The following is a 27551-nucleotide window of genomic DNA, read 5'->3' as shown; positions in this document are numbered from 1 at the left end:
CTGCGCCCCGCGCCCGCAGCGCCCCTGCGCCCAGCGGCAGCGCCAGCGCCGCACCCCCTGCCCTGGCCGGAGCCGGGCAGCCCATGGCGTTCTCTCCCGTGGCCCTGGACTCGGAGGCGTCGCCGGAGCCGAGCGGTAGTGGGAACCCCGGCGAGGAGGCGGATGGAGGGCTAGAGCTGATAGCGCGGCTGGGCGAGAGGCCGGTGCCGGGGAGCCGCCTGAAGGAAGTGGTGGGTGCGTCTTTGGCGTCGCTGTGCCTCGGCCCCCTCGCCGGACCGCAGCGCCTCGGGACCCTCGTGGATTGCCTGGTGCTGAACTACCGCTTGCGGCTGGGGCTGAGTTGGGGCCGGGACCGTGGGGCCGCGGCCGAAGGGCCGCTGCGCTGCTGCGGTTGCGGCAGGTTCCTGAGCGAGCCGGTCACCGTCCCGTGCGGGCACACCTACTGCCGCCGCTGTCTCCGGAGGGAGCTCCGGGCCCGCTGCCGCCGTTGTCGGGACTGGCTGTTGCCGGCGGGGAGCACCGGCGCGGCCGCCGCCCCGCTGCGGACCAGCGTCGTCCTTAGCCAACTGGCCGAGAAGTGGTTCCCGAGCGAGTGCGAGAGAGCGAGGACCGGGTCTCGGCTGGAGGAGCTGCTGGCCCAGGGCCGCTTCCGAGAGGCGCTGGGCGCCGCCAGCCAGGCTCTGCGAACAGGTAAGCCTCGTCCTCCGCCCGGTCCCACGGGCCTCACTCGCAAGCTCCTGCCGCGCTCCCGGCCCTGGTCCCGCCGGGACCGTGGCGAGCTGGTAGCGATGCATGGCAGTCTCGGGGGGAGGGTGGCTAGAACCGGCAGTGGAGTAGGTGAGTGCGCATTTCCCTGCTGCTCTTCAGCTTCTTTCCCTTACTACTGTGACTGTCAGTGATCGAAGGGGACCGATAGAGAGCACCTGAAGTTTTCTCGAGTTTGCAGAGAGGCTTCAGCGAAGCTCCCCATAGTCTGGTGCGGTGGAGGGACCGACGAGGGGAGGCGTAGCTGTCCGGACTTCAGCTGAGCATCCAGCCTGGTCGTGGGGTGTGCTTCAGGGCACGGAAGGACGTCAAACACGGACTGCTCCCTATAGCTACTTAGCTATTCACCTCGTGTGCTTTATGGGACTCGTTTACAGAACAGTTCGTGGGCTTTGCTTTGGAGTTAGCTATCGCTGTGCACGGACAAGGCGAATGTTACTGTATTTAACCTTGTTTCCTGAGAGAGACCTATTTTCAGCCGTAAGTGTCACCAAGACAGTTCCCAGCAGGCCGGGCCCAGTTGCATAAGCAGGCAGGCATGGAGGGGGACAGGTTGTGTAATGGCAGTGACATCATGGGTGGGTGTGGTTGAAGTTTTATAATGTAGTGTGGAGAGAGGGTGCAGGGAGGGGAGGCAGAGGCATGCTTCGGGGCTGGCCACTGTCGAGCCCAAGTGGGCTGCCAGCTCCCATGGACGCCGGAGATGTGGTCGGGTTTTCAGAGTCCGGTCTTTGTAGAGGCAGTCAGATTTGTGTGGTTGGTATCCTTTGGATCCAGTGAGACTCCTTAGTTGTTTTTTAATCCACGACGGCTCTTAACACCTGGCTGGCCCCTGGGGTCCCGTTTGGGTTTGTGCCCTTTGTTTCTGCTCAGAAGTTGAGGCGCTGATAGTCTCCGGACCCAGCGCGTTAACGTTTGTACAGCCGTCTGCAGTGGAGAAAGAAAAGGCAAGCTTGCATAAGTCTAATCCTTCCAGTCTGTTCTGGGGAGATAACTTCAGATCCAGCGCCAGAATGAACCGTTTTCAATGGAGATGGGATTAAACCTCATATGTATTTTGTTTGCCTTCTGGCAACACAGAAAGGTTCGACTGTGGCCTTCGATTCCGTGTTTGCCAGAGTGTTTCCAAGATGTGGGGTACTGGATAGATGTGACCTCAGAAAGTGCTTGGTCTGATTTAACTCTGGGAACTGTAAGTTGCAGACTTTTCTGTGTTCTGACATAGAATCACAGAATCAGTCAGGGTTGGAAGGATCAGGCGGTTCCAACCCCCCTGCCAAGACCAGGGACACCCTACCCTAGAGCAGGCTGCCCGCAGCCTCATCCAGCCTTGGATATACAGCTTTGATTCATGCAGGCCATGGAGAAAGGGAGTTTGAAATAACTCGGTGGCCTTCAGGATACAGACTGATGAATTGGTCACAGACATTTGGAGGAGTCCTGTTTGATGATTGGAGATTACATTGAAGGAATAAAAGATAAAGTTGTTTGCATGGACTCTGGCTTCTTTCATGAGCTTAGCGATGCCATTTAGGTATCTGTGGGTAAGGAATTCTGGTACCGTTTGTGTGAAGCTGCATCTTAAATGTTAAAATGAGTTTAAAATTTGACTTAATTTAAGATGCTTATCCAAAATTTTACTAGTCAGGTTCGGTCCATGTGCTGGAAGCTCAGTTTAAGATCCATTATTAAACTATTTTCTGTGTTTCCAGTCCTGAGAACTATCAATATTCCAAATTCTGAAGCACTTAATGAATTAGAATGCAGGTGTACATTAAATGTTAATTGAGAGCTCTGAGCTCACAACCACAAACTGAAGGTGATTTCAGGCCAATAGAGAACTAATTAAGAGTTGCTGGTGCACTTTTAATCATCCTCCAGAATATGAATCTTGAAAACACTTCACAGGTGGCAAAGATGTAGTGTAAGAAATATATTTGTGCTTGGAATCATTCATATTTCAGTGTTTCCCATCTGCTAGTTAATCTCCTTGTTTTGAAATCAGGTATAGCTCAAGAAGTGCAAGAAAACCGTAAATGTGATGTCCTGGATAAGGCATTGGTACTGACCCTTTACTCATGGCATATTTTCATCACTTTCTCATGTTTCTCGAAACATCTGAAAGAGAAGTGTTTGCCAAAACATTGCCAAAGTGACTTCAGAAGAACATGAGGAAGGTTAACATTGATATGGTTAGCATATTCCTTGCAGAGATTGACATCGCTGGGGCTAAAATCCAAGAGCAGATTGTCTTTAATCAAGAGTCCTGAAATGCACAGCTGATAGGCTTGAGTTTGGTCAGGACTTAGTGCTGCTAGAGTAGGTCTCAGCAGGTCTGTTTCAAAGCAGAACAAACACCGAGGTCAGAGCAGTTTGCTTAAGCTTTTGTCCAGCTGGATTATGAAAAGCTGTAGGAATAAAGATTCTGCAGCCTCTCTGGGCAGCCTGCTCAAAGGCAAATACCCTCACAGTGAAAAACTTTCACTGCATTTCAGTTTGTAACCATGGTCTCCTTCCCTTGTGCACTTCTGGAAGCCTGTTGTGCTCCCCCAGGTCTATCAGGAACTGCACTGCACTGAACAAGCACAGTTTTGTCAGCCTCCTCTCAAAAGTTGTGTGTTCCAACCTCTGATTGTTGGAGTGACCCTAGAGTATGGTGCTAATAAATGAGTCCTAAAGCTTTCTGCACAGTGCCTGTGATGTGCAGGTCTTTTACTTGTAACAATTGGGTGCATTAGCAAGAACCATTTCGAAAGAGAGATGCTGAGGTGCTAGAAGGTGTTTGGAGAAGGGCAGCAAGGCTGGGGAGGGGCCTGGAGCACAGCCCTGTGAGGAGAAGGCTGAGGGAGCTGGGGGTGTGCAGCCTGCAGCAGAGGAGGCTCAGGGCAGAGCTCACTGCTGTCTGCAGCTGCCTGCAGGGAGGCTGGAGCCAGGTGGGGTTGGGCTCTGCTGCCAGGCAGCCAGCAACAGAAGAAGGGGACAGAGTCTGAAGCTGTGCCAGGGCAGGTCTAGGCTGGCTGTGAGGAGGAAGTTGTTGTCAGAGAGAGTGATTGGCATTGGAATGGGCTGCCCAGGGAGGTGGTGGAGTGGCCGTGGCTGGAGGTGTTGCAGCCAAGCCTGGCTGGGGCACTTAGTGCCATGGTCTGGTTGGTTGGGCAGGGCTGGGTGCTAGGCTGGGCTGGCTGAGCTTGGAGCTCTCTGCCAACCTGCTTGGTTCTATGAAAAGCATGCAGGAGCAGACCAGACGCTGTTCATTTATTGCTGTGTTTAACCTGGCAGTAGCCAGCAGCAGGTGCTTTGGAAGTAGTGTGAAAGAGTTGATTATTGAGTGTGCACAGCTTTGAGTACTTCCCTATGTAGAAACTGTTAGCCACAGTTCTGCACTGAAATACTTGGTGTGGGTTTTGTCTTTGGGTGTGCTAGGAGTGATTTCTGTGTTTACAAGATACTGGGCTAGGGAAGCTGCAGCAGGTTGTGTTTCTGCTCTGTTTAGTCATTGGTTTAAGGATTTGAGATAGTTTTGCACCCTCTCTTAAGGTGGCAGACATTAAATCTATGCTGAAACACTGCAAAGTGATGTTTTTAGAATACCAAAGCCTAGAAATTAAAGTGTGATTGCAAAATCTGCCATAGAAATTGAGATCCTTTGGTCCAATTTGCTGTCTGTATTGATTGCATCTTTCCAGCGTTTGTGTGTGTTGAGCAGCACAGTTGGGGGCCCAGTTAAACTCCTTGGTTTAGCCCTTTGTTTTTGTATCAGTTCAACTGAAATTACACATTTCTCTGGGAAATAAACTAAATGGACAAAATATTCACCTGCTGTAGACTCCGTTTTTTAGTTTCAAACTGCCCCTCACTCTTCCCCCGGGGGGAAGGAAAGAGTAAGGCTCCGAGTTCCTCTGAATCACGCAGTTGGAAGTGTGAAAGAGATGAGCTCCCTCTGGTTCTAGAAATAGGTAGCTCATCAGAGACAAAGACCTGCGCTTACTGCTGCCTCCCGAGAAGAGAACTCGCTTTGATGCTAACTGCCGACTGCCAAAGGGTCGAGTAGAGGAGAAAACCAGAGTGGGCTCTGACTCCTGCTTAGCTATTTGGGTCACAAAGCCACAGCAAGGCGAGCTTCAGAGTTGTTCCCTGTGCAGAATTAGTGTTTAAGACAGGCACCTGCCTGGGCTTCTGTTAATGCAAACGTTATGTCTAAAGCAAAAAGTGAACCAAACCCCAGCCAGATCAGGCAGGGAGATACTACTGTTTGAAAAGAAACTGTCAGCACCAAGGGTGAATTGGACGTTTTGGCTTCAGCTGTGAAATCTTCTGTCGGTTTGGGTTTTGTTAACCTGTCCCGTGAAGGTCTCTTTATAGGTAACGACAGGATAAGGGGTAAATGGGTTTGAACTGGCAGAGGGGAGATTCAAACTAGGTGTTAGGAAAGGGTTCTTGACAGTGAGGGTGGCGAGACACTGGCACAGGTTGCCCAGGGAGGTGGTGGAGCACAGAATCGCCCAATGTGATCTTCAATCGCATTGGGTGATTCTGTGCTCCACTATCTCCCTGGAGGTGTTCAAGACCAGGTTGGATGAGACCTTGAGCGACCTGTTCTAGTGGGAGGTGTCCCTGCCTATGGCAGAGGGTTGGAACTGGCTGATCCTTGCTATCCCTTCCAACCTAAGCCATTCTTGTGTAGAGCTAAACACCAAGCAGTGTGTGGGAACAGCTGCGAACGCTGCCCAAGGTGGCTTTTAAATGCAGAACAAGCTGATGATGGGAGTTAGGCAAATTAAAACTAGACCTTTAGCATAGACTAAGGTAACTGTCCAAGTGGAATTATCCCCTTGCTGAAACAAACTTGGAGCTCCTTAATGGTAGCATTGTTCTATTTAGTGTTGGTATTGCTTACAATAGGCCAGCGTTGGGCTTGTCTCCTCCAGTGAAAAACACAGGTGGAGTTCAGAAACAATGAGGGGCAAAGCAGTGTGCTGGCACTTTTGCAGGCAGTGAGTGCAGTCAGTTGTGTTGTGAGCAACCTGGGTTTGGTGACATGGAGATGGATGTGTTTCCTGCTTGGAGAGTGCTTGAGTGCAGGTGCAGACTGCTGTACGTGGCACCCTCACACATGTTCCTGTCTTCCCAAGGCAAAAGTTCTGCCACTGCAGCTCACAACAGGGCAGGCAGCCTCTGGTAAAGCCTGTCTGCTGTTGGCTCTCTTTTCAGACTTAGCTCAGGTGGGATGCCATTGTGCAAGTGGCCTCTCTGTCTCCAGCCATGCTTGGGAGGGGTGGAGACTAGACAAACATAAGACCTGAGGATTTGAAAGCAAACCTTGGGACACTTTGGCTTTTTAACACAAGTGCAGTGAATTCCTGGCTTTCTGTGGGGTGGAAGGGGTGTGCTGTAAAGCTGAAGTCAGCTTGGTCCTCAGTGTCTGGTGTCACAGTGTTATGAGCAAGGCTTTATGCTGTCACCCTCATTGTATTTAACATAGAGTTCCTTCCTGATGCAAGATCTTTGGCTTTGTGGCACAGCTTGAAAGCCATGAGCCTAGAACTAGTGCCATCTGCCTTGCTCAGGCTCTGGGGATTTGGGGAGGATGTTCTGCAGCTGCTTTGGAAGGGTGGTTACAACACACCACCATGAAAGCAAATCTAACTGAAAGCTACCCAGTGCTGAATTATTAAAAGTGCTAATTAATTTTTGTCTTCAGATGCCAGTGACTTGATGCTGAGAATTTACCGAGCTGAGTGCTATGTTGGCCTACAAGAGCATAAAACAGCCATAGAAGAGCTAAATGTTGTTATTTCTAAAATGCCAAACTGGCCAGAGGTAAGTTGATCTCAACTCCTAGGTTTTCAAAACCTGTGTTTGTCTGTGCAGCTAAGGAAGGGGAAGTTAAGAACCCAGGTCAGCTGCCTGCAGTGTTGTCTAGGAGGATATGCAAAAGGCTAAAAAGGTATCGTGGAGTAGCTGTCAGCAGCCTGCCCATGTGAGCGAGGAGAGCAGGTCAGAGTGGGTCAAGTCTACTGCAAACTGGTAATTTAGCCTTGCTAGGAAAATTCAGGTGTTCTTATTTGGCATCACACCAGGAGTGATGCCTTCGGACAAAGGATTAAATGCAGCACAGCTGCCTTCTTGGGAAGTATTACAAAGTACTTCTGTGCTGCCTGGAGTTGCTGCTTGGTGATTATTTCTTTACTGTGCTCTCTTAAGGAAAATTACTACATATTTCCAAACTTCACTGTAGCTTAATGTTGCTGGACTGGATCTTGGACTGGAGTTGTGCAGCCAGCTTTAACTGCTTGCAAGCAGAGCTGCTGAGGCGTGTGCATTTGTGTAACTGAGTTTAACAATGTCCCAGACTCTTCACAGTTGCTTTGGTTGTCAGAGCCTCCTCTCAGATCGAGTCTTTTTCTTGCAGGATCTGCAGGTTAGCCCTTTACAAAGCCCTGCACTTCGCTGGGCTGTTTATACTTTGTGTTTCCCAAAGTCAGAACGTTTGAAGTGTTATCTGCTCCTTGACCATCACATGAGCTGCTGCCAGTCAGGACTAGAATTCCTGGCTTTGTGGAGTCAAGAGTTCTCTCATTTTTTAAGCATTCTTGGTAAAACAGCTTGCTGTGTAAATAGGACCACAGTTTTCTTTCCCAAATGCTACCAGAGTCAGAAATACTTAGCACGAGCAGTAAATTCTGTTGCAGTAGTGTTGGCTAAAAACCTGTGGGCATACATTTGGGCCACCTGTACAGAGGAGTTGTGGGAGTGTATGGTGATGCCACCTGTAACAGCTGGGCTTTGGGGTTTGCTTTGGTTATTTGTTGGGTTTTTGATTGAGCCAAGGACACTTTAGCTTGAAAAGAAAAGCCCAACCAGTCTGTGAGAGCTGAGCTTTGCAAGCAGAGCAGGCAGCTGGGCAGTCACTGGCTCTCAGAGCTCTTCAGTGCCACGTGTGGCATCTCTCTCCGAACTCTGAGCACGGCAGGAGCACTGAGATCTTGCCACCCCAGGAGAGAGAACTGCTGCTGGCTTGCTCCCTTCTGTGTTCAGCAGTTCCATGCCTCTCTTGGTGGTACTGTCTGCTGTTTCCTGCATGTTTTGAAAGAAACCTCACTTCACTTAACTGACCTTGATTTGAGGGATTCTTTGGACACTTCTTATCTCTGCAGGGAAATAAGCTAATCCTCCTCTTAACACCTTGCCTTCTTTCTTTATGAAACTGCTCAAATCCCTCCAAGATGATGCATGCCCTCATCTGACAGTCTTGTTTAACAGATGCTGCTGTTAGTATTGGCAGTTGTTCCATAGAAACTGCACTCTGGGGTGTTTTGGTTGCTTGGTTTATGTTCTAAGCTTCTGGCTCAGTATCCACATCTCACATACAAGCAAATAGTGTTGCTGTATCTAACTTCTGTTAGATAACTGTTATTTTTATCTGTCTTGGGTTTGTATTACAGTAAATGCAACACTTAGGAATGGAGCTAAGTTGGGTAAGGGATTTCTTACTTCCAACATCATACAATCATAGGAAGGTTCAGCTAAATTCTTTTCTCCCTCACCCTACTGTTTGTTTTCTTTTGGAGAAAACAGTACACAGATTTTTTTTTCCCTAGCTGCTCTCTAGTATTCAACATATTTGGAGGAAGCAATTGCAGAGGTGCCTTATTTTGTGTTAAGATATATGTAAGGGGTGCATGGCTGTGTGGTTGGTTTGTACTTGCCCTTCTCCTGCAGGCTGAATGAAACAGAGGGCAGAGAGGTATCCCATAAGGTGTTATGTAAGGTTATGTAATAATTTGCATTCAGCTCCCTCTTCTTGCCCTCCAAATGCTCACAAAAGGGGGAAAATTAAGGCCTTTGGTGAATTCTGCACCTGTCAGGGATTTAACCCTTCACAGAAGCACAAACAAATTGACTGGAAGCAGAATAACACAAGCCTGTGCCACATCCCTTTTCTGTAAGGGATGTGCAGGGGACTGGACTTGCAGGTGATCCCCACTGTGCACAGGTGAAGCTTGTTAAAGAGCTGCAGTGTTTGTGTGGTGGGAGTGCTCTGGTTCTGACTCTGTTGTGAAGCCTGCATGCTGCAGTTCTGTGTACTCCCTAGAAGTGCCTTCATGCTACCTGTTTTTCAGGTCTACTTCCGGAAAGGAAAAGTGCTGCAAGACTCTGGCTTTGTAGGTGATGCCTTACAGTTGTTTCTCCAGTGCTTAGCCCTTGATGAGGATTTCCTTCCAGCCAGAAAAGAAGTAGAAAGGGTAATTTTATTGATGAAACTAAATGACTGTTTCAGACTTGATTCCTTTGTGGTGCACTTTGGGTGTCTAAAAATCTTTAATACATGTGGAGAAGGCTTAGGTGGCAAATGAGGTCCTCACAAGGTGGATTGTACTGTATTGAAAAGAGAGTCCTCATGTGTACATGTTTTAACTACATGCTTGTGATGGTTTGGGAGTTGTCTGCCCCCCTTATGAATTCACCCAGACTAGACTCAGCTGGCTGGAGGTTAAGGACTGAAGCTTTATATTCACAGCTCAGCACAAGATACAAGCAGAGAGTTACAATACTTACAGCTCTGCACAGAACTATACCAGTTAAAGGTAACACAGAAACACAACAGCCCTGCCAGGAACCAGAGTCCCCAGGAGGGGCTCCCAACCACCCTTCTTTCCACCCTCTACCTTATCCCAGATTCTGCCTTTCATGCAAGGTGAGCTGGAAGGATCAGCAAGGGGTTTAGAAGCAGAATGATAAGTTGGGTTACACAGATACAAGCAGAAGAGAAACAGACTCAGAGTGTGTGTGTCTCAGTCTGTCGTATCTTAAGTTTGTGCCCTTGCTTTTATCCATCTCAGCCTGCCTGTGTGTGCAGCAGCCATCACCACTGTTTCCTTTTCACAGCCTAGCAGCTAATTTCTCTCATTAAAATATCCCAGTTAGGCTCAAACCAGCACAATGCTTAAATGCACTTATGCTTTTGAAGCCACTCAAGGGAAATGGAGGGAACTGGAAAGCAGGCAGCAAGTTAGATGTTCCAAGCTGAACTCTTCTGTGCCCAAAGCACAACAGTTTTTCTTTGATTATAAAAACACATGGGGAGAGTTGCACAATGTTGAATTGATAATGTCTGGCTGTGTTCCACAGGGCTCACTCTATGGGAGCAGGGAAGATTTCCAGGTAGAGTTCTGTAGTAACAGAGGTGTGTGGGTTTCTGCTTGGTTTCAACTGCTGTTTCTCATGAATAAAGCTGTGTTTATGAGCATGACTTCAAACAGACTAACACTGATTTTTTGGTAGGTAGTTAGGTAAGGAATGTGGTGAGATGATTTTCACAGTGATGAACATTCAGGTGTTTGTTTTCTAGACACTGTGTGATGTGCTGTCTCCAGAGAAGTTAGGAGAGAGCCTGAAGGAGTCTGCTTGGAGCTCACCACACATTCGCAGTAAACCCTCTGTGCTTGCCTCTGAGGAGATGGAGTCTTACTGCAGCTTAAAGCTTTGTCCTGAGCAGGTAACGGAAACTGGGGGGGTAACTTTTGACTCATGAGCAAACCTCAGACATCTGATGTCACAAGAAGAGCATGGAACTGTTAGAGCCAGCCCAGAGGAGGCCACCAAGATGCTGAGAGGGCTGCAGCAGCTCTGCTCTGAGGACAGGCTGAGAGAGTTGGGGCTGTGCAGCCTGGAGAAGAGAAGACTTCCAGGAGATCTTGGAGTGGCCTTGCAGGATCTGAGGTGGGCTCCAGGAAGGCTGGGGAGGGACTACTGACAAGGTCTGGTAATGACAGGATGAGGAGGAATGGGTTTGGAAGTGGATGTTAGGAAAGGGTTCTTGAGAGTGAGGGTGGTGAGACACTGGCCAAGGTTGCCCAGGGAGGTTGTGGAGCACAAAATCACCCAATGTGAACGAAGTTTCTGTGATTCTCTGCTCCACAACCTCCCTGGAGGTGTTTAAGACCAGCTTGGACAAGGCCTTGAGTAACCTGTTCTAGTGGGAGGTGTCCCTGCCTATGGCAGGGGGTTGGATGTGGCTGAGCTTTGAGGTCCCTTCCAACCTAAACCATCCTATGATTCTATATCCTCAGACATCACACTTGCTCTCCAAGCTGACTTTCTGTAGCTGGCTAAACTGGACAAGAAGAATTGCGAAGTGGGACTGATGTGTTTGCAGCTGGATGTTGCACTCTCATTCCTGTGAATCAGAAGGCAGTGGATTTGATATTAGTCACTGCACAATAGAGCTTTTCTTCTTTTGAAGCAGATGAAAAAATGCCAAGGAAACTGGGGCACTGCCTTGACTTTCCCTAGCTAAGTAATGAAGTAGCCATGGGCATGGCTTTGGTTTTGCACGTTCACATCCTACATGCTTAGCTCTCTGTTACTCATGTCACCGTTACAGGCTCTAGGAGGGGCAGGAGAACTGGAGCCTATCAGCGGAAGCCTAAGTCGTGCACAGTCTGCCCATGCTCTTAACTCAACAAAAGCCCTCACCAAGGAAGATGGCTTAAAAAGAGTGTCTTCTGAGCCCCTTCTCTCTGGCCAGGAAAAAGGGGCTTTCTTGAAAAGAAAGCTTTCCTTCTCTGAGCAGGACACAGTTGTGTGTGAAGATGGAGGCAACAAACACAAAAAGCAAGGAGGTAAACAGGCACTTGCTTGGAAATGTAGGGTGTTTACTGCCTTGTGCCTTGCTCTGAAGCTGTATTTTGTTTTGCTTTCCCTTAGAAAGCACAAAAAGGGACAGGACACTGGATTTTGGAACAGTCCCAGGGGATCTGATTGATGTGTCAGATTTTGAGTGCTCTCTATGTATGAGGTAAGATTGTTTTTTCCCCCCCTTGATTCAGTATTTCAGTTACAGATGCCTGACTACATATCTGTTTGTGATGGTCTGAGTGCTACCCACCTCTTACACTTGAGAAAATCACCCAGACTAGACTCAGCCCAGCTGGAAATTGAGTGAACTTCGTATTTACAGCTTAGCACAATCTACAAGCAGAGAGTTACTGTATATACAGCTCTAGACAGGAATAGACAACTTCCAACAACTTCCTCTTAACATCCAGCCTAGACCTCCCCTGACACAGCTTGAGGCTGTGTCCCCTTCTTCTGTTGCTGGCTGCCTGGCAGCAGAGCCCAACCCCACCTGGCTCCAGCCTCCCTGCAGGCAGCTGCAGACAGCAGTGAGCTCTGCCCTGAGCCTCCTCTGCTGCAGGCTGCACACCCCCAGCTCCCTCAGCCTCTCCTCACAGGGCTCTGCTCCAGGCCCCTCCCCAGCCTTGCTGCCCTTCTCTCCACACCTTCCAGCACCTCAACATCTCTCTGCAATGGAGGAGCCCAGAACTGGACACAGCACTCCAGGTGTGGGCTGAGCAGTGCTGAGCTGTACAGGGGCAGATGAACCTCCTTGTCCTGCTGGCCTCTTTTCTCTGCTTTTAGTAAAACCAATCTTACAACTTAGATTGATCACTGACTGTTGTAGCAAAAGGCAGACTGGCCCTGGCAGCTAACTCTAGCCCCTTTGTTTCAGGCTGTTCTTTGAGCCAGTGACAACCCCCTGTGGACACACGTTCTGCAAAGGCTGCTTGGAACGCTGCTTAGACCACGCTCCTCATTGTCCGCTCTGTAAGGAGAGCTTGAAAGAGGTACTGCTCCTTGGGAGATCTCACACAGACTGCAGCCTTTTAAAGGCACTTCTCACCAGCTTGGGCTCACTTGGCTTGTGGAAAAACTTGAGACAGCTTTTGTCAGTACAAGTTGATGAGCTTTGCCCCAGAGTCTGAGGTTTTGTTTCTATGACCAAGTGCTGCATTCCTGCAGTTGTTCAGCGAAGCCTCTGGTTTCTGTACCCTTTCCTTTCTTGTGTGGCTCTATAGCCTGGGTAATCAGTTCTGTCACTGGCAAGCTCAGAACACAAACACTGAGCTAAACCAGGGAATCTCATCTTCAAATATTAGAGTAACATTCTGTGTTAGGAAATGAAATGTAGGAGCTTTAAGATTTAAATTAAGTTTAGAATCATAGAATCAAGCAGGTTGGAAGAGACCTCTAAGCTCACCCAGTCCAACCTAGCACCCAGCCCTGTCCAGCCAGCTCAACCATGGCACTAAGTGCCTCATCCAGTCTTTTTCATGGCTTTAGTTTCTGACACATTTCATACAGCATAGTTTGAAGTGAACAATAAATGCATTTGCCTCAAGCCTTCTGTTAATATGTCTGAAAAGAAGTATTGTTGATTTTAATTGCTTAACAGTACCTTGCAAGCAGAAAATACAGCATCACAGAACTGCTGGAGGAGTTAATCATGAAATATTTGTCTGCTGAATTGTGTGAGAGAAAAAGAATTCATGCTGAAGAAACTGCTGAACACTCAAAGTAAGCTGCCTGCCTTTTGTCTGGAATGAGTGTAGAAACCCTCTTGAGATGTGTTTTGTCATTTGGGTGGTTAAGAATGGCCGATTAGAGATGGAAAGAGGACTGTAAAGACCTGGGGATCTGGTGTCCTAAAGGTGTGTTTCAGAGAACTCACAGTTCAGTGGGGGAAAATACTGAAATGCCACTTTGATAGCAGCAGTGTGAGTCCTCTGCAGAATCCATTTGCCTTTCACTTTCTGCCTGTGCTGCCGCTCAGTCTGAGCCTCTTTTGCTGCTCTTCATGGGGCTGTCCTTTTGAGGTGACTGCAGAGTCTCCAACACTCCCATTTCTTTCAGAGCAGTTCATGATAGACACTAACTGTGTAAAGCTGGATGTGATGAAAAGAAACTGCTGGGATTTTGGGGTAATCTTAATGCTCATCTCCAGTAGAGTTCTTCAGATACATAAATCCTCCTCTTCTGTAAATATGAATGGTTTTGAAAGCTCTGTAGCTCATGCAGCCTGCCTCCCACAACCCAGACACTGAAGGGAATGGTTTATAGCCTGAAAGGCATTACAGTTGAGATCCTGATCGTGGTTTAATGCTCACTTGTGTGTGGCAGCTGTGTATACTTGGTAAAACAGCATGGAAAAAAGGCAAACCTGTTTGTCAGTGAGGCCTGCTGGGGTGTAGTGCAAGGTGGAAGTTACACTCTGGATTGCATCTTGTGATCCAGAGTCCATCACTGAAAATACCCTCAATGGTGGCCTAGTTGCTGCTGCATCTTTGTAGTTCCAGGGAAACTGTGACCCTGGGGGCATGATGGATTGCACAGCTCAGCTAAACCAGAGCAAACAGCTCACACCTTGTCCCCAAAACAGCCCTTCCTTCACTCACTCACTACATAACTGTGAGGCTTCATCGATCCAGCACTGAGTCAGTAACATCCTCAGGCAGTGTTAGCAGTGTGAGTATTGACTCTGGATCCAAGTTGACTGCAGTGTGCTCATTACTGAACCTGCAAAGAGTGCTTGATAGCCTCAAATACACTGCAAAGAGAGCTCTTGTTCTAGCAGAGGTCAGTGTACAGACTTCTAAGGCCCATCTCTCTTTGGCTGTTCCCTTCCAGCTTGACCAAGAATGTCCCCATGTTTGTTTGCACTATGGCATATCCTACTGTGCCTTGCCCTCTGCACGTCTTCGAGCCGAGATACCGCCTGATGATCCGCAGGAGCATGGAGACTGGCACCAGGCAGTTTGGGATGTGTATCAGTGATCCCCAGAATGGGTAGGCTCACATGCTAATGCAGGCCACCTTGTCTCTTCTGCCTGCTTTCAGTGGTGAAAAGCATCCTTTCTGAAGCATAACAAGAGCTCTTCTCCAGTTTTGCAGATTATGGATGCATGCTGCAGATCAGGAATGTTCATTTCCTCCCTGATGGACGCTCCGTGGTCGATACAGTTGGTGGGAAGAGATTCAGAGTTCTCCAGAGGGGGATGAAAGATGGGTACTGCACTGCAGACATTGAGTATTTGGAAGATGTGAAGGTATCAGGAGTGCTGCCCCAACAGTTACTAATATCTGTAGTAGCTCAAGATTCTGGCTTGATTTCTTCTTGGGAGCACTGTTTCTAATTCTTAGGTCTCTGCTGCTGGAAGATCCAGTGCCAGCACGTGGAAGAATCACAGAATCAGTCAGGGCTGGAAGGGACCACAAGGAGCATCCAGTGCCAACCCCCTGCCATGCCCAGGGACACCCTACCCTAGAGCAGGCTGCACACAGCCTCAGCCAGCCTGGCCTCAAACACCTCCAGCCATGGGGCCTCAACCCCCTCCCTGGGCAACCCCTGCCAGCCTCTCACCACTCTCCTGCTCAACAACTTCCTCCTCATCTCCAGCCTCACTCTCCCCACCTCCACCTTTGCTCCATTCCCCCCACTCCTGCCACTCCCTCACAGCCTCCAAAGTCCCTCCCCAGCTTTTTTGTAGCCCCCTTCAGATCCTGGCAGGCCACAAGAAGGTCCCCTGGGAGCCTCCTCTGCTCCAGCCTGCCCAGCCCCAACTCTTTCAGGCTGTGCTCACAGCAGAGCTGCTGCAGCCTCTCAGCATCCTCCTGGCCCTGCTCTGGACACTCTCCAGCATTTCCACAGCCCTCTTGTCCCAGGGGCTCCAGAGCTGGATGCAGGACTCCAGGTGGGCTCTCAGCAGAGCAGAGCAGAGGGGGAGAATCCCCTCCCTGGCCCTGCTGGCCACACTGCTGCTGCTGCAGCCCAGGCTCTGCTTGGCTTTCTGGGCTGCAAGTGCACACTGCTGGCTCCTGTGGAGCTTCTCCTCCAGCAGCACCCCCAAGTCCCTCTGCTCAGGGCTGCTCTGCAGCCACTCACTGCCCAGCCTGGATTGATGCTTGGCATTGAAGGAATGGAAGCTGGCTTCAGTTAAAATAAATACATTTGCTTGCTTGAACAACACTTGGAAGCTGTAGCTTCTGTACTGTTCAGCCAAGGTTTAGGAAGAAATGTATCTAAGTGTAGTGGAAATGAAATGTTTCTTGACTTTCAGCTTCAGCACCTTAGTAATGATATCTTTCTAACATCCCTCCTGCAGGTTTCTGATGAAGAAGAACTGAAGGAGCTGAGAGAACTTCACAACTTGGTTTACAATCAGGCCTGCAGCTGGTTCCAAAACTTAAGAAACAAATTCCGCACTCAGATCCTCCAACACTTTGGGCCGATGCCTGACAGGGAGGAGAACATACAGGTGAGGCACCACTTCAGAGTGCTTATTTCTGAATAAGAGCCCTGTTAGTAACTGCTAAGCATTGAAAGTGGGGGGAGAACCCAAACAATGCACAGCCCATTCTTTTCCCCAACTCTGAAGTCAGTAAGACTTGCAGCTTGTTTCTCCTGCATGCAGTAAAGGGCAGCACTGTCACTTGAGCGGAGTTTGCAGGAGGGATGATGCTGTGCTGCTGTGGAGATAAAACAAGGACATGGAGAACACTGGCACATCCTGGTAGCACATTCAGCTCTTGGCTTGGCTGGAGCTGAGAGTTTAAATGGAAGAACATCTGTGTTTTCTTCCCTGAGACATGTGCAGGCAGGAATGGCAGACAAAGAGGAAATCACAAGGAACACTTCCCTCCCTCCTGAGCTAGTGACAGACTGCTGCAGCTGCTAGCGTCAGACCAGCCATTCCTGAGGAACTGGCTGCAGCACTCAGAGATTATTTAATGGCTGGTAGAAACAGAGCTGGTGAGAGCCTGAGAGGCTGGAGAAAAGGGATCTTTGCAAATCTGTTAACATTTGGCTTTCAAAGTGGAATGTACATATAAGTGGGATGTTAGGAGAGCCTGTCCCTCACCCGTCTGCTTCATGCGTCCGTGCCGCCGCGTTAAGCGGCCTGGGAGGACTGTAGATGCTGTGTGGGCAGTTCCTGAGCTCAGAAGGCATTTTAGAACAGTCTAATGAAATCCCCACCCATTGAAACCAACACACTGCAAAGGAGGAGAAAGTGTGCAACCCCGGGGTCACTGGCAGGGCAGCAGCAGAACACAGGTGAGTCAGCTGTGTGAGACAGCCGCAAGGGAGGAAGTGTCCTCTGGAGCTGCTGCAGGTCATTTGGGGGAATCTTGTGCTGTGCAGTAGTGTGGCACCTGCTGAGGAGTGCTCACACCCAGCCCTGAGCATCAGAGCCAAGGCCTGCTGTAGGGGATTGAGTGAAGTGCAGGGAGAAGTGCCACAGTGTGGTTCATGGAGTCAGGAAACTGGTGAAGCAGCCCTGCTCTGCTAGGAGGTGATGGAGGAGGCCTTCAGCTGGAAGCAAGGCAACTTTAATGAGCACACCAGGCCCCAAGAAGAGGGACATGGGATGGACTGACTCCTCCTCAGGGAGCTTGCTTAGTAGGTGACCCTACCCTGAGCCGTCTTTGCCAGAGGAAAGCTTCATAGAATCAAGCAAGTTGGAAGGGACCTCCAAGCTCAGCCAGCCCAACCTAGCACCCAGCCCTGCCCAACCAACCAGACCATGGCACTAAGTGCCCCAGCCAGGCTTGGCTGCAACACCTCCAGCCACGGCCACTCCACCACCTCCCTGGGCAGCCCATTCCAATGCCAATCACTCTCTCTGCCAGGAACTTCCTCCTCACATCCAGCCTAGACCTGCCCTGGCACAGCCTGAGGTTGTGTCCCCTTCTTCTGTCCCTGGCTGCCTGGCAGCAGAGCCCAGGTTTCCTTGCCTGTCTTAAGCTTGCTAAGTCAGTTGCTTTTAATTGGGCTTCCCAGGTGGGGAGGGATTGGAAGAGATCCCTGCAGAACCCTTCTGATCTCTTGGATCCCGCATTCTGCAGTTAGTGCTGAGCTGCACACTAGCCTGCCTTTGGTGACTTCACCTTTGGATGTCCTTGTGCCAGGCAGCTGTGCTGCCTTGATTCAGGATAAGCAGCTGCCCTTCTGCTTGCAGGCAATGCCCAACGGTCCTGCGTGGTGCTGGTGGCTCCTGGCTGTCCTGCCAGTGGACCCCAGGTACCAGCTGTCGGTTCTCTCCATGATGTCTCTGAGGGAGCGGCTGATAAAGATCCAGCACATCCTCACCTACTTCTCCAGAGACCAGTCCAAGTGACTACCCGCCCGGGGCTTCCACCACACTTACCCACTGCTGGTTGTAGTAGCAGCTGCAGTGTTTGCTGCCTTTGCACATCTGGGCTGAGCAGTGGATGGAGCTGCGCTGTCTCTGCTGCCCTGCCGGCGCTGTGCCGCGGGGGGCTGTCGAACGCACACTGCTCGGCGCCGGGCACCGCCCGCAGGGCGCCAGGCCACCTGCATCCTCCGCCGCCTTCCCTGCGTGACCATTTGCACTACGTAGAAGAGACCCTTCTAGAGACTTGATGGGTTTAGCCACTGACTTTTTGAAGCCGTGGGGGGTGCAGGGCTGAGGCCGACAGTCCGAGTTTACAACGCTGAGGAGCTGCTCGAGGTTTTGCAGACGTTTTTGCCTCGTACAACTGCTCTTTTGCTGTTTGCACAAGTACCTGAGACCTAGCATTGAATGTCCCTGCTGGATGCGCCTGCTCCGGGGCGCTGACCTCCGGGGTGCCTGCCTGGCAGAAGAGGTGACACCATGACCTGCTGGCTGACCAGAGAGACAGTCCTGAGGAGCAGAAGGTCCTTCTGTCTGAAAACACTTCAACTGTGAATATGGTTTACATGCCGGGGCTGCGCGCGCCGCGGAGCGAGCGGAGAGCTGGAGCCTGCTGCCAGACTGATTCCTCCCGGGCTGGCCAGGCTGGCTGTTCTTCCAGAGCACACCCCCAGCTTGCAGGGGCTGGAACAGTCCTTAGGGTGGGGTTGTGCATCCAGGATTTGAAAGCTTCCAGGTTTCATCTGAACTTGCTCAGTTGGTGCAAATGTGAGTTCTATGCCTTACTCCCAGCAGTAGAGCAGGCTGCAGTGCAAGGTTAGCATCCTGCTGCCAATAGGTACCTTTTGTAAGGAGAGGTTTGCAGACTTGTGACCATGTCTGGTACTGGCTTTCTGTAAATCATTTGTAAAGTGTTTCTTAAATCTTGCTTTTGCTAATATATTTAATTTTCAATAAAAGCTACCACTTTGTACTGTTTTTAACTTCAGCTCAAACTACAACTTGCTTTCCTTCTTCCACAGGCCTCTCTTCTGGCAGCTTCAGGCCAGAGGCAGCTGTTTAACCTGCGCCAAGGTTGAAGGCACTCTGTGATGTAATTAATTGGGCTGTAGGTAATCTGTTCCCGATTATAGCACCTGGCTCAGACTGCTTATTGGGCAGGCAAAGTTTTGCTGGTGTCCTGCTTTTGAATCCACTGTGAAGGTGATTTTCAGGTGCACAGAACTGAGCAGCAGTGGGAAGCTGCTCCTGCAGAACAGTGAGGGGTCACACAGGCTTGCCAGCCCAGCGTTCTGGCCTTCTCTTCCACTTCTAAAGCTTGGCACGACACAGGTAACACCCAGTCTGCTGCACTGGTTTTAATCTGGGCCTCTTCCTAGGGTACCTTTCCCCTTTATTGTGTCAGTGAAGTCCTGGATTGGTGTTTTGAAGCTTTATTAGCACAATAAAAGGAGAAAGGGAATCTTCTTTCTCCACTTGAGCGTCTTACAACCTTAGAAACTTAATCTGTGCATCACCCTGATCTCCCTGGGGTGCCAGGCTGTTTCCTCCTTGCCAGTGCAGAGTCCCTGCCGTCAGGCTGGTGAAAGGCTCAGGGAATCTGTTGCCTTTTTCCTCCTAGCTGAGAGCTTTCACTTGTAAATGGAGTATCCCCTGGGCCGCCGCAAGATGTGGTTTTGTAGCTGGCTTCAGGGCGATTCTGTACGTGCCTATGAGTGCAGAGTGGGAGCTCAGGCAGTGTCAGCTGCCTGAAGAGCAGCCCAGCTCTGCAGGGAGCTCCAGGCTTTGGGGGTTACTGTTTTTAACTGACACTCTGGCAAAGTTCTCTTCTTGTACATGCCTTGAAGCAAGCGTGGCTGGTGCTGGGCTCTGCCCCGTGCGAGCTCTTGGGAGTGTGTCTAGAACTGTTATGGCTGGGATACAGCTCCAGTGCAAGAGATGCTGCTGTGCTAAGGAGAGCCCCAGGCCCGGGAGAAGAGCTTCCAGTGGCTGCCCCACTGCCTGCCCAGGAATGACTTAACAGCTTTCAGAGAGAGGGGCCTCAAACCATGCCACCCCCAGACGGCCTAGAGCACAGCCCCCCTGGGCCTTCCACCTGCTTTTAGCTCCTTGCCAGTCAGAGGATGGTAGAACCTTCAGTGGCCTTGGCCTAGCAACTGTGGCTGGAGGACAAGAGTGGGAGCCAGGCCTGGTGTGCCCCTTGCTTTCACAGAATGGCCCTGGGGGCTTGGGGTTGGCTTTTTTGGGAGGTGAAAGGATGCTTTAAGTGCTGAACACCAGGTGCCACTGGCCTCTGCCTGAATCAGTGTGGGGTGTCCTCAGCCCTTCCCTCTGCCAAGTGTCAACAGCTGCTTGCTGGTGGCACCTTCTGGAGAGCATGGCTGTTAAGCAGGTCACTGCTGCTAAGGACAGGACCTGTGCCAGGGGCCTGCCTAGGCTCCACAGCAGGGCTGTAACACCAGATCTTCCTTCCAGCTCTTCTGACTCACTTTGGAAGTTGGAACTGTATTTCCACAACCCCTTTAGGTACACTTGATAAAAGCACTTTGAAAAGGGTCTGTTGGGAGAGTGGCTGCAGCTGGGCCACCAAAAGCCAATGCTCTGAGCAGCTCCTGGCTGGAGAGACTCAGGTTATTGCCTCAGTGGTGGATGCTGAACCACAGGAAAGTGTTCTCCTGTCAGGAGCAAGCACTGGAAGTTCCCCACAAAGCCGAACAGCCAAACAGCTTTGGCCTTTAGGTTGGCCACACAAAGTGGCTGCAGCTAGGGCAGGCTTCACAGGCTCTGTCTGCTGCCCAGAGCAGCGCTGTTAGTGCCAGCTGCTGTGTCCTGGCACTTCTTTGCAAGGTTCAAGCAAGAGTTTGCTTGAGTTCAGTGCAGGCTGCACACAAAACCCCCAAGCACCCTCCAAAAGCTGGGGAGTGACATCTCTATGGCAACTGAAGCACTTGGCATGCTCCTGTCCAGCCTGGGCTGGCACTGTTTTACAAGTGAAGTTGGCACAGTCAGGGGCAAGGAACCTGAGAAACCAACTAGACAGCTCTGCATAGCCCAGGGGTACCACTCAAGATCAGTCTCATTCTTCTCTCAGGGGAAACACTGAAGACAGCAACAGCCCCCAGCTGTGGGTGGAGGAAGAGACACAACTGGCTGGTGGCAGCTGCCTGTTGTGCCAGGGTGCCAGGCCAGCCACTGGCTTGTCAGCTTAATGGCCCAGCAGGGCTAACACCCAGTGTTGGGGAGGGAGCAGAAGAGTGGCTATTGTGTAACCCCCCCTCAGTTACACAGCTGAGCTGCAGGCTGCTGCCACCAGCTGCTGGCTCCTTACCAGCTTACCCAACTCCCTCCCCCCAGCAAGCAGCAGGCTCTCTGCTCTGGCTGCCACTTGTGCTAGAGCTGGCTCACAGCACACTGGCAGGCCTGCTGACACTGTGGCACTCACATGGTTGTTTAAAGAGCCTGCTTGCTAATCCCCCCACCTTGCCTTGGGGCTCTTAAGTCAGTGCTTCCCGCAGAGTTCAAGCAGCAGGGAATGTCACCCTCCCAGCTGGGACACCTCCTGCTAGAACAGGTCACTCAAGGCCTCATCTAGCCTGGCCTTGAACACCTCCAGGGAGGTTGTGGAGCACAGAATCACCCAGTGTGGTTCACTGATCACATTGGGTGATTCTGTGCTCTACAACCTCCCTGGGCAACCTGGGCCAGTGTCTCACCACCCTCACTGCACAGAACCCTTTCCCAACATCCAGTTTTCATCTCCCCTCTGCCAGTTCAAACCTCCTCCTCCTGGCATTCCCAGACCTTGTCAACAGTCCCTCTCCAGCCCTCCTGGAGCCCCCTTCAGATTCTGCAAGGCCACTCCAAGGTCTCCTCCAAGCCTTCTCCTCTCCAGGCTGCACAGCCCCAACTCTCTCAGCCTGTGCTCACAGCAGAGCTGCTGCAGCCTTCTCAGCATCTTGGTGGCCTCCTCTGCACTGGCTCCAACACTTCCATGTCCTGCTTGTGCTGGGGGCTGCAGAACTGCCCCCAGGACTGCAGGTGGGGTGTGAGGAGAGCAGAGCCAAGGGGCACAATCCCCTCCCTTGCCCTGTGCCCACACTGCTCTTGCTGCAGCCAGCACAGGGTTGTGTCTGGGCTGCACTCGCACTGCAGGCTCCTGCTGAGCTTTGCATCAGCCCAGAGCCCCAGGGCCTGTTCCTCAGGGCTGCTCTTAGCCATTCCCCACCCAGCCTGGAGCTGTGCCGACCCGGTCCTAGAGACATTCAAGGCCAGGCTCAATAGGGGAAGCTGATGGAGGTGGTTGCCCTGGTGACTGCAGGGGACTTGGACTGGATGAGCTCCGGAGGTACCTTTCCTCCGACCATTCTCAGCTTCTAATCCCCTTGTGTGCAGGTGGTGGTGATGCAGCTTTTCCCCAGCTAACGCCAGGAGCCTGGCAGGTGCTGTAGCACAGCTGATGGCTGCTTTGAGTGTACTTCCATCTCCCCACAGCAGTTCTGACTTCCACAGTTTATTTGCACTTGGAAAAGCATAACTGTTACATCCATTGAGGGACTGCATCTCTGTTAGAATGGTGCCTATGCAGAGGGGTGCAAGGACAAGACACTCATGCTCACATTTGCCTCCAGCACTTCAGTGCTGTGCTATTTATTCCCTCCTTCAGTGAAGAAAGAGTGAAGAAATAGAGCCAGCTACTGGCTGCAACCCCTGAAGTGCAGGGAGAGAGGTTGACAGCATCACACAGACCCTTTAGAGATACAGAAGGCAGAGATGTGCCCGAGGCAGACTGCACCAGGCAAGAGTTACAGCAACCAGGCATGAACAAGAGAGTTGGTGTTGCCTTTCCCCCACTTAAACCTGACCCCTCCCTGGGGTGCAGATCCTTGCTGTTTCAGTAAGGCAGGCATTTGTCAGGCTCAAAACATGCTTCCAGCCCTTGCTCCTGCGAGTACAGCCCAGGTTATCATCGTATTGCTAACTACGGCAGGCAGCATTGCAAGCAGAACAGCAGCAGCACTGGCTCCAGCCAGAAGGGTCAGGACACACAGATGAGGACTATGGAAGAGCATCCATCAGTTACAGAACACAGCAGACTAGTTGGGTTCTACTCAGCTGGCACCCAAGCATTCTCTGGAGGTGGGCTGTAGGTACCAGGACACAATAGGAAAGCAGAGCAGCACCATCGTGGAGCAACAGCAAGAGGTACCTAAAATGCCACTTCCCCATCTTTCACTAAGTTGTTACACTACAAAAATAGAGGAGGGAAGGATGAGAACAGACTTCAGCTGCTGCTCTAACAATGCCTTCTGGGAGAAAGGATGCAGGACTTGTGAGCTGATCCAAAGGTAAAGCCTAGCAGCTGTGACCCTGCAGAGCAGGCGAGAGGTACTGCTCAGCACCACTTACAAGCTGCACTCACGCAGCTTTTTGTCAGCCTGCTTCAAGGAGATCCAAGTGTTCAGCATGCTGGCTCGCAGCTTGGACCACACCAAGTGGTTGTTTAACCCGAAGATCTGGGCAGCAAACTGGGCAGCTCCTTCAGGGGACAGAGTAGTAGGACAGCCAAGGCCTGCAGGGAACAGAAAACAAAGCGTATGTAACAGCCAGACAGACTCTGCAGCACCAGTGCTTGGTCCTGCCTCCTAGAGCCACAGGATCCCCTGTCACGGCTGCTGAGCTGCCACTGCTCCACCACTCCTCCTTAGGTGGCTGCCTCAGGTCACTTTACACCCAAGGCCAGCACAGCAGGGACTCTCCTCACAGAGGTAACAGACTTCTGAGCCTTCTGCTTGCCAAGCATCTGCAAGGTGAAGCTCACAATGCTGCAGGTAGCAGTGCACTGAAGTAACAGAGCTAAGCTCCTGCCTACACCTGCTGTAGAGAAGCAGTTCTTATCCTGAGCCTGAGGGAAATGCAGCTCTAAGTGAAAGGCTGTGTCTAAGTCTCCATCCATACCAATCCCCACTTCAAACTGGGATGTTCAGCAAGGATAAGTTCACTTCCTAAGGATTATCTCCAGCCGAGCTCTGCCCTCAGGCAGCCAAAGGCCATGTAAAGGGGCTGTAGACTTTGTTCAGTGCTGCCCCAGCTGCTTCTCCAGTGCTTGGCCACCTGTGCCTGCAGACCCCTGTGCACAAAGCAAACCCAGAGCTGAAGCTGAAAACCATCTTACCACTGGGGAGTCTGAGAGAGGACCACACATCCTGAGTGCCCCACTCAGCTGAGAGGGGAGGACAGTTGACCACGGGGTAAGCAGTGTTACCAGACATGACTGGCCCCAAGCCATTGCTTCTGCCAGCTACTGCCACAAACACTGTTGGGATTCCATCTCCTGGGAAAGAAGACATTCAGAAATGAACAATCCACCTTGTGCTCCACTGCTTGCTTTTGAGAGGGCTCCACCTAAGTCCACCACCCTGTTGGGAGTTATTTTGCCAGTACCACATCACCACAACTCCATGTTCAACTGCTCTCTTTACAGGAGGATCTGCTAAGCCTTGCAGCCTTAAATCCCAGCTGCTGCTCACTGGAGCTGATGCCAGCACCCCCCTGAAGTCTCAGCTTTGCAGAGAACAGAGTCACTAAGCCCCTGGCATCTTTAAGTGTTCTCAAATCTTACACAGTTGTGCTCCTCAACTGTGCTTATCACATCTGGAGATCCAGAGCTGAAAGCAGACTCCTCCCACAAGAATAAGTAGTTCTGATCTCTCCTCTGCTAGGCTATGAAGGCTTTAGGAGAGATGTCAGTTTTTGTGGCATTTAAAATGATGAGCAAGGATACTTCCATGGGAAGTCTGATGGTAGCAACACCTGCCTTGTAAACAGCACAGGAATATTCACAGCCAGCTAGAGGAGCTCTCACTCCTCCTTTTCAGAGGGCCCAGCATCACCAGCAAGATGCTGTAAGAAGTGTACTAACATGCTAAAGGCTTGGGCAAAGTAGTTCTGGTGCTGGGATAAAAGCAGAGGGTAGACTTTGGAGTAGTGGCAGCCGTGGCTGGGCAGCAGGACAACGACTGCAGCATGCACTCCAGCACATCACGCTCCACTGGCAGGCGTGGAGCAGCGTGAGGACAGCCTGGTGCTCCACCTAAAGATGGAACCACTGCAGCTGGCAGTGCCTGGGGCCAAAGCAGCAGCTCCTTGGCTGTGGACAGTTCCGCAGCCCCCAGTACAAGGACATGGAACTGTTTGAGCGAGTGCAGAGGAGGCCACCAAGATGCTGAGAGGGCTGCAGCAGCTCTGCTCTGTGGACAGGCTGAGTTGGGGCTGTACAGCCTGGAGAAGAGAAGGCTTCCAGAAGACCTTGGAGTGGCCTTGCAGGATCTGAAGTGGGATAGAGGAGGGCTGGGGAGGGACTATTGACAACGTCTCATAATGCCAGGAGGAGGAGGAATGGGTTTGAAGTGGCAGAGGGAAGGTTGGAACAGGCTGTTAGAGAAAGGGTTCTGTACAGTGAGGGTGGTGAGACACTGGCCCAGGTTGCCCAGGGAGGTTGTGGAGCACAGAAGCACCAAATGTGTTCTTTGATTCTGTGCTCCACAACCTCCCTGGAGGTGTTCAAGGCCACATTGGATGAGGCCTTGAGTGACCTGTTCTAGTGTCCCTGCCTATAGCAGGAGGTTGGAACTGGATGATCCTTGAGGTCCTTTCCAACCTAAACCATTCTATGATTTACCTTCATACTCTGCTTTGATCCTGAGGGTTTCATCTGGCCCCTTGTGAGCAGAGGTGACCCTGAGCTCGCAGGGGATGCCAAAGGTGCCACAGGCCTTTCTGATCTTCTCACAGTGAGTGAGGTCTGAAGAAGATCCCATCAGCACCACCACTCGGCCTTGGCTCTTGCTTCTCAGGAGCATCTAGGGGAGAGAGGCAAGCAGTGAGCAGGACTGAAGAGGTGCAGGTACTGAAGTCCAGATAGGTTGTCCACAAAGCCAGGTACCTCCACTCTCTCTGCAACCCACTCGAAGTTCCTCTTGACCATCTGCAGTGCTTCAGGAGTCACTTCTTTCAGGTCCCGGTAGGACTGGAGAGAGGGGAAAAACCAGAGCACCCTGGAGTTAACGTGCTGGGCACACAGGGCACTCCCTTGGCTGCACAGCTGCTAGGGATCCCCCACTGGAGTATCTGTGCTGCTTCCAGAGGAAGCAATTTAACAGAGATCATCTCAAGGGGTGTGAACAACCTTCTGCATTACAGCTCCTGTCCATCTGCCATGCCAGAGGCCTTCAGCCATGAGAGCACTGAGGTTCTGAGGGCTTCCCAAGGGCCAAAGTGGGCTTCTGTCTGCATGGCTGCCTGTGCAGCACTGTGCTGCCCAGCCTGGGTCCTGCAGGAGGTTATCCTGCCCCTCTGGTACTGGCAGAGCTGGGCACCCAAGCACAGCACTGCACAGCAGCACTTCTGCTCCCCAGCTGGACAGGACTCACACAGTGAAATCTTGCCCTGTGCCTGGGGCCCCCTTTCTCTCCCAGGGGCTCTGCTGCTAGACTCAGCAACTGCCACAAGCTCCATGGCAGCAGCAGCCCAGCAGGTCCTTCCACGACTGCTTTAGCTGCTTGACAAGTGGAACGGCTCTGACGAGTGGAGCTGCTCTCAATTTAAACAGAGAAGCTTCCCTTGGACCTCGGGTGTGCAGCCCTCGTGTGGGCACAGCCTGGCAGCACCACTTAGAGACGACTGAACGCTCAGTTCACGCCTCACCAGAAGCAAGAGAAGCAGCCTCCCTCTATCCTCTTAGGTGTCACCACATCTCTCCCAGTAGAGGACACCACCTCCGAGTACACAGAAACTCCGAGGCAGCCCTGGGAGCCAGAGCTGCTGTCTTCTCCCTAGTGATCTGTTGCCCAAATATCTTGCTGCCTGCACGGCCAGAAACTCTTCTTGCTCCCCACTGCAGCAGCTCCATCCAGCAGTGCTAGACACTACTGCTGAAGGGGACTTTTTCTGCCACAAACCAACTGCTTAACGGGGAGAGGGTTGGACAAGAGGTACCCTACAAGCTACTCTAACAAGATCAGACTGCCTAGAACAAGCCACTCTGAATGCAGGTGGTTGACTCTAGGCTTTACTTGCCCCCACTCCATTCTGTCTTAAAGACTCAAACCTTACCTGTTTGTCTTTCTGCTGGCTTCTGTCTCCTGCTGGCCACAGTCTCCAGGAATCATTATCAATAACATCAGCCAGAACAATTTCTTTGGTCAGAACATTAACACCAAATTCAATCTAAACCAAAAAGAGACAGTAAGAATCCTGCTTTAGGAAGTGTCCAGCAGTGAATGTCCTGCCAGAACCAGCAGCATGAGAAATGAGCCCCCCTGTACCTTCAGGTCCACCAGGGTGCAGTTCTGGGGCTGCCATGCTTTCTCCAGGATCTCAAAGATGGCTTGAGTGGAGCGAGACATGATGTCCACCTCAGTCTGCCCAATAGTAAGGCCAGCAAAACAGAATTTGGCTTCAATGAGCTGCTCCTCAGACCACTGTGGATCATTGTTAGCATCATCCTGTTAAGACACACACAGAATGGTTGAGGTTGGAAGGGGCCTCAAGGATCATCCAGGTCCAACCCTCTGCCATAGGCAGGGACACCTCCCACTAGAACAGGTTGCTCAAGGCCTCATCCAACCTGGCCTTGAACACCTCCAGGGAGGCTGTGGAGCACAGAATCACCCAATGTGATCTTTGATCACATTGGGGGATTCTGTGCTCCACAACCTCCCTGGGCAACCTGTGCCAGTGTCTCACCACCCTCACTGCAAAGAACCCTTTCCTAACATCCAGTTCCAATCTTCCCCTCTGCCACTTCAAACC

The 27551-nt window shown here is 51.3% G+C and overlaps 2 protein-coding genes across 3 annotated transcripts in view; one reads left to right on the top strand and one right to left on the bottom strand.

Annotated features, from left to right (window-relative positions):
• The first annotated feature begins 42 nt into the window (after positions 1-42).
• Positions 43-19414, top strand: LONRF1 (LON peptidase N-terminal domain and ring finger 1). 2 transcript variants are annotated; one of them, XM_064149325.1, is made up of 12 exons: positions 43-690; positions 6467-6585; positions 8889-9011; positions 10118-10264; positions 11153-11390; positions 11476-11566; positions 12281-12395; positions 13004-13125; positions 14236-14394; positions 14492-14654; positions 15711-15863; positions 18764-19414. In XM_064149325.1, exons 1-12 carry the CDS (start codon positions 84-86, stop codon positions 18818-18820), a joined length of 2094 nt encoding a protein of 697 aa, XP_064005395.1. In that variant the 5' UTR covers positions 43-83; the 3' UTR covers positions 18821-19414. The 2 variants fall into 2 exon arrangements, with proteins under 2 accessions (XP_064005395.1, XP_064005394.1); XM_064149324.1 differs by lacking the exon at positions 18764-19414 and adding an exon at positions 17565-18729.
• A 2821-nt stretch (positions 19415-22235) lies between these two features.
• PAICS (phosphoribosylaminoimidazole carboxylase and phosphoribosylaminoimidazolesuccinocarboxamide synthase) overlaps positions 22236-27551 on the bottom strand; it is a 43416-nt gene continuing 38100 nt past the window's right edge. Inside the window, exons 14-19 of the mRNA XM_064149336.1 lie at positions 27065-27244; positions 26853-26966; positions 25684-25767; positions 25420-25600; positions 23914-24072; positions 22236-23310 (exon numbers count right to left, since the gene is read on the bottom strand). Coding sequence (XP_064005406.1) covers positions 23144-23310; positions 23914-24072; positions 25420-25600; positions 25684-25767; positions 26853-26966; positions 27065-27244 — 885 coding nt within the window. The 3' untranslated portion in view covers positions 22236-23143. The remainder of the gene's footprint in view (positions 23311-23913; positions 24073-25419; positions 25601-25683; positions 25768-26852; positions 26967-27064; positions 27245-27551) is intronic.

The sequence above is a fragment of the Pogoniulus pusillus genome, chromosome 9 (genome assembly GCF_015220805.1).
Source record: "Pogoniulus pusillus isolate bPogPus1 chromosome 9, bPogPus1.pri, whole genome shotgun sequence".
In the NCBI taxonomy this organism is placed as follows: domain Eukaryota; kingdom Metazoa; phylum Chordata; class Aves; order Piciformes; family Lybiidae; genus Pogoniulus; species Pogoniulus pusillus.
The sequence above is the reverse complement of the archived record's forward strand: the minus strand, read 5'-3'. Positions and strand labels throughout refer to the sequence as shown.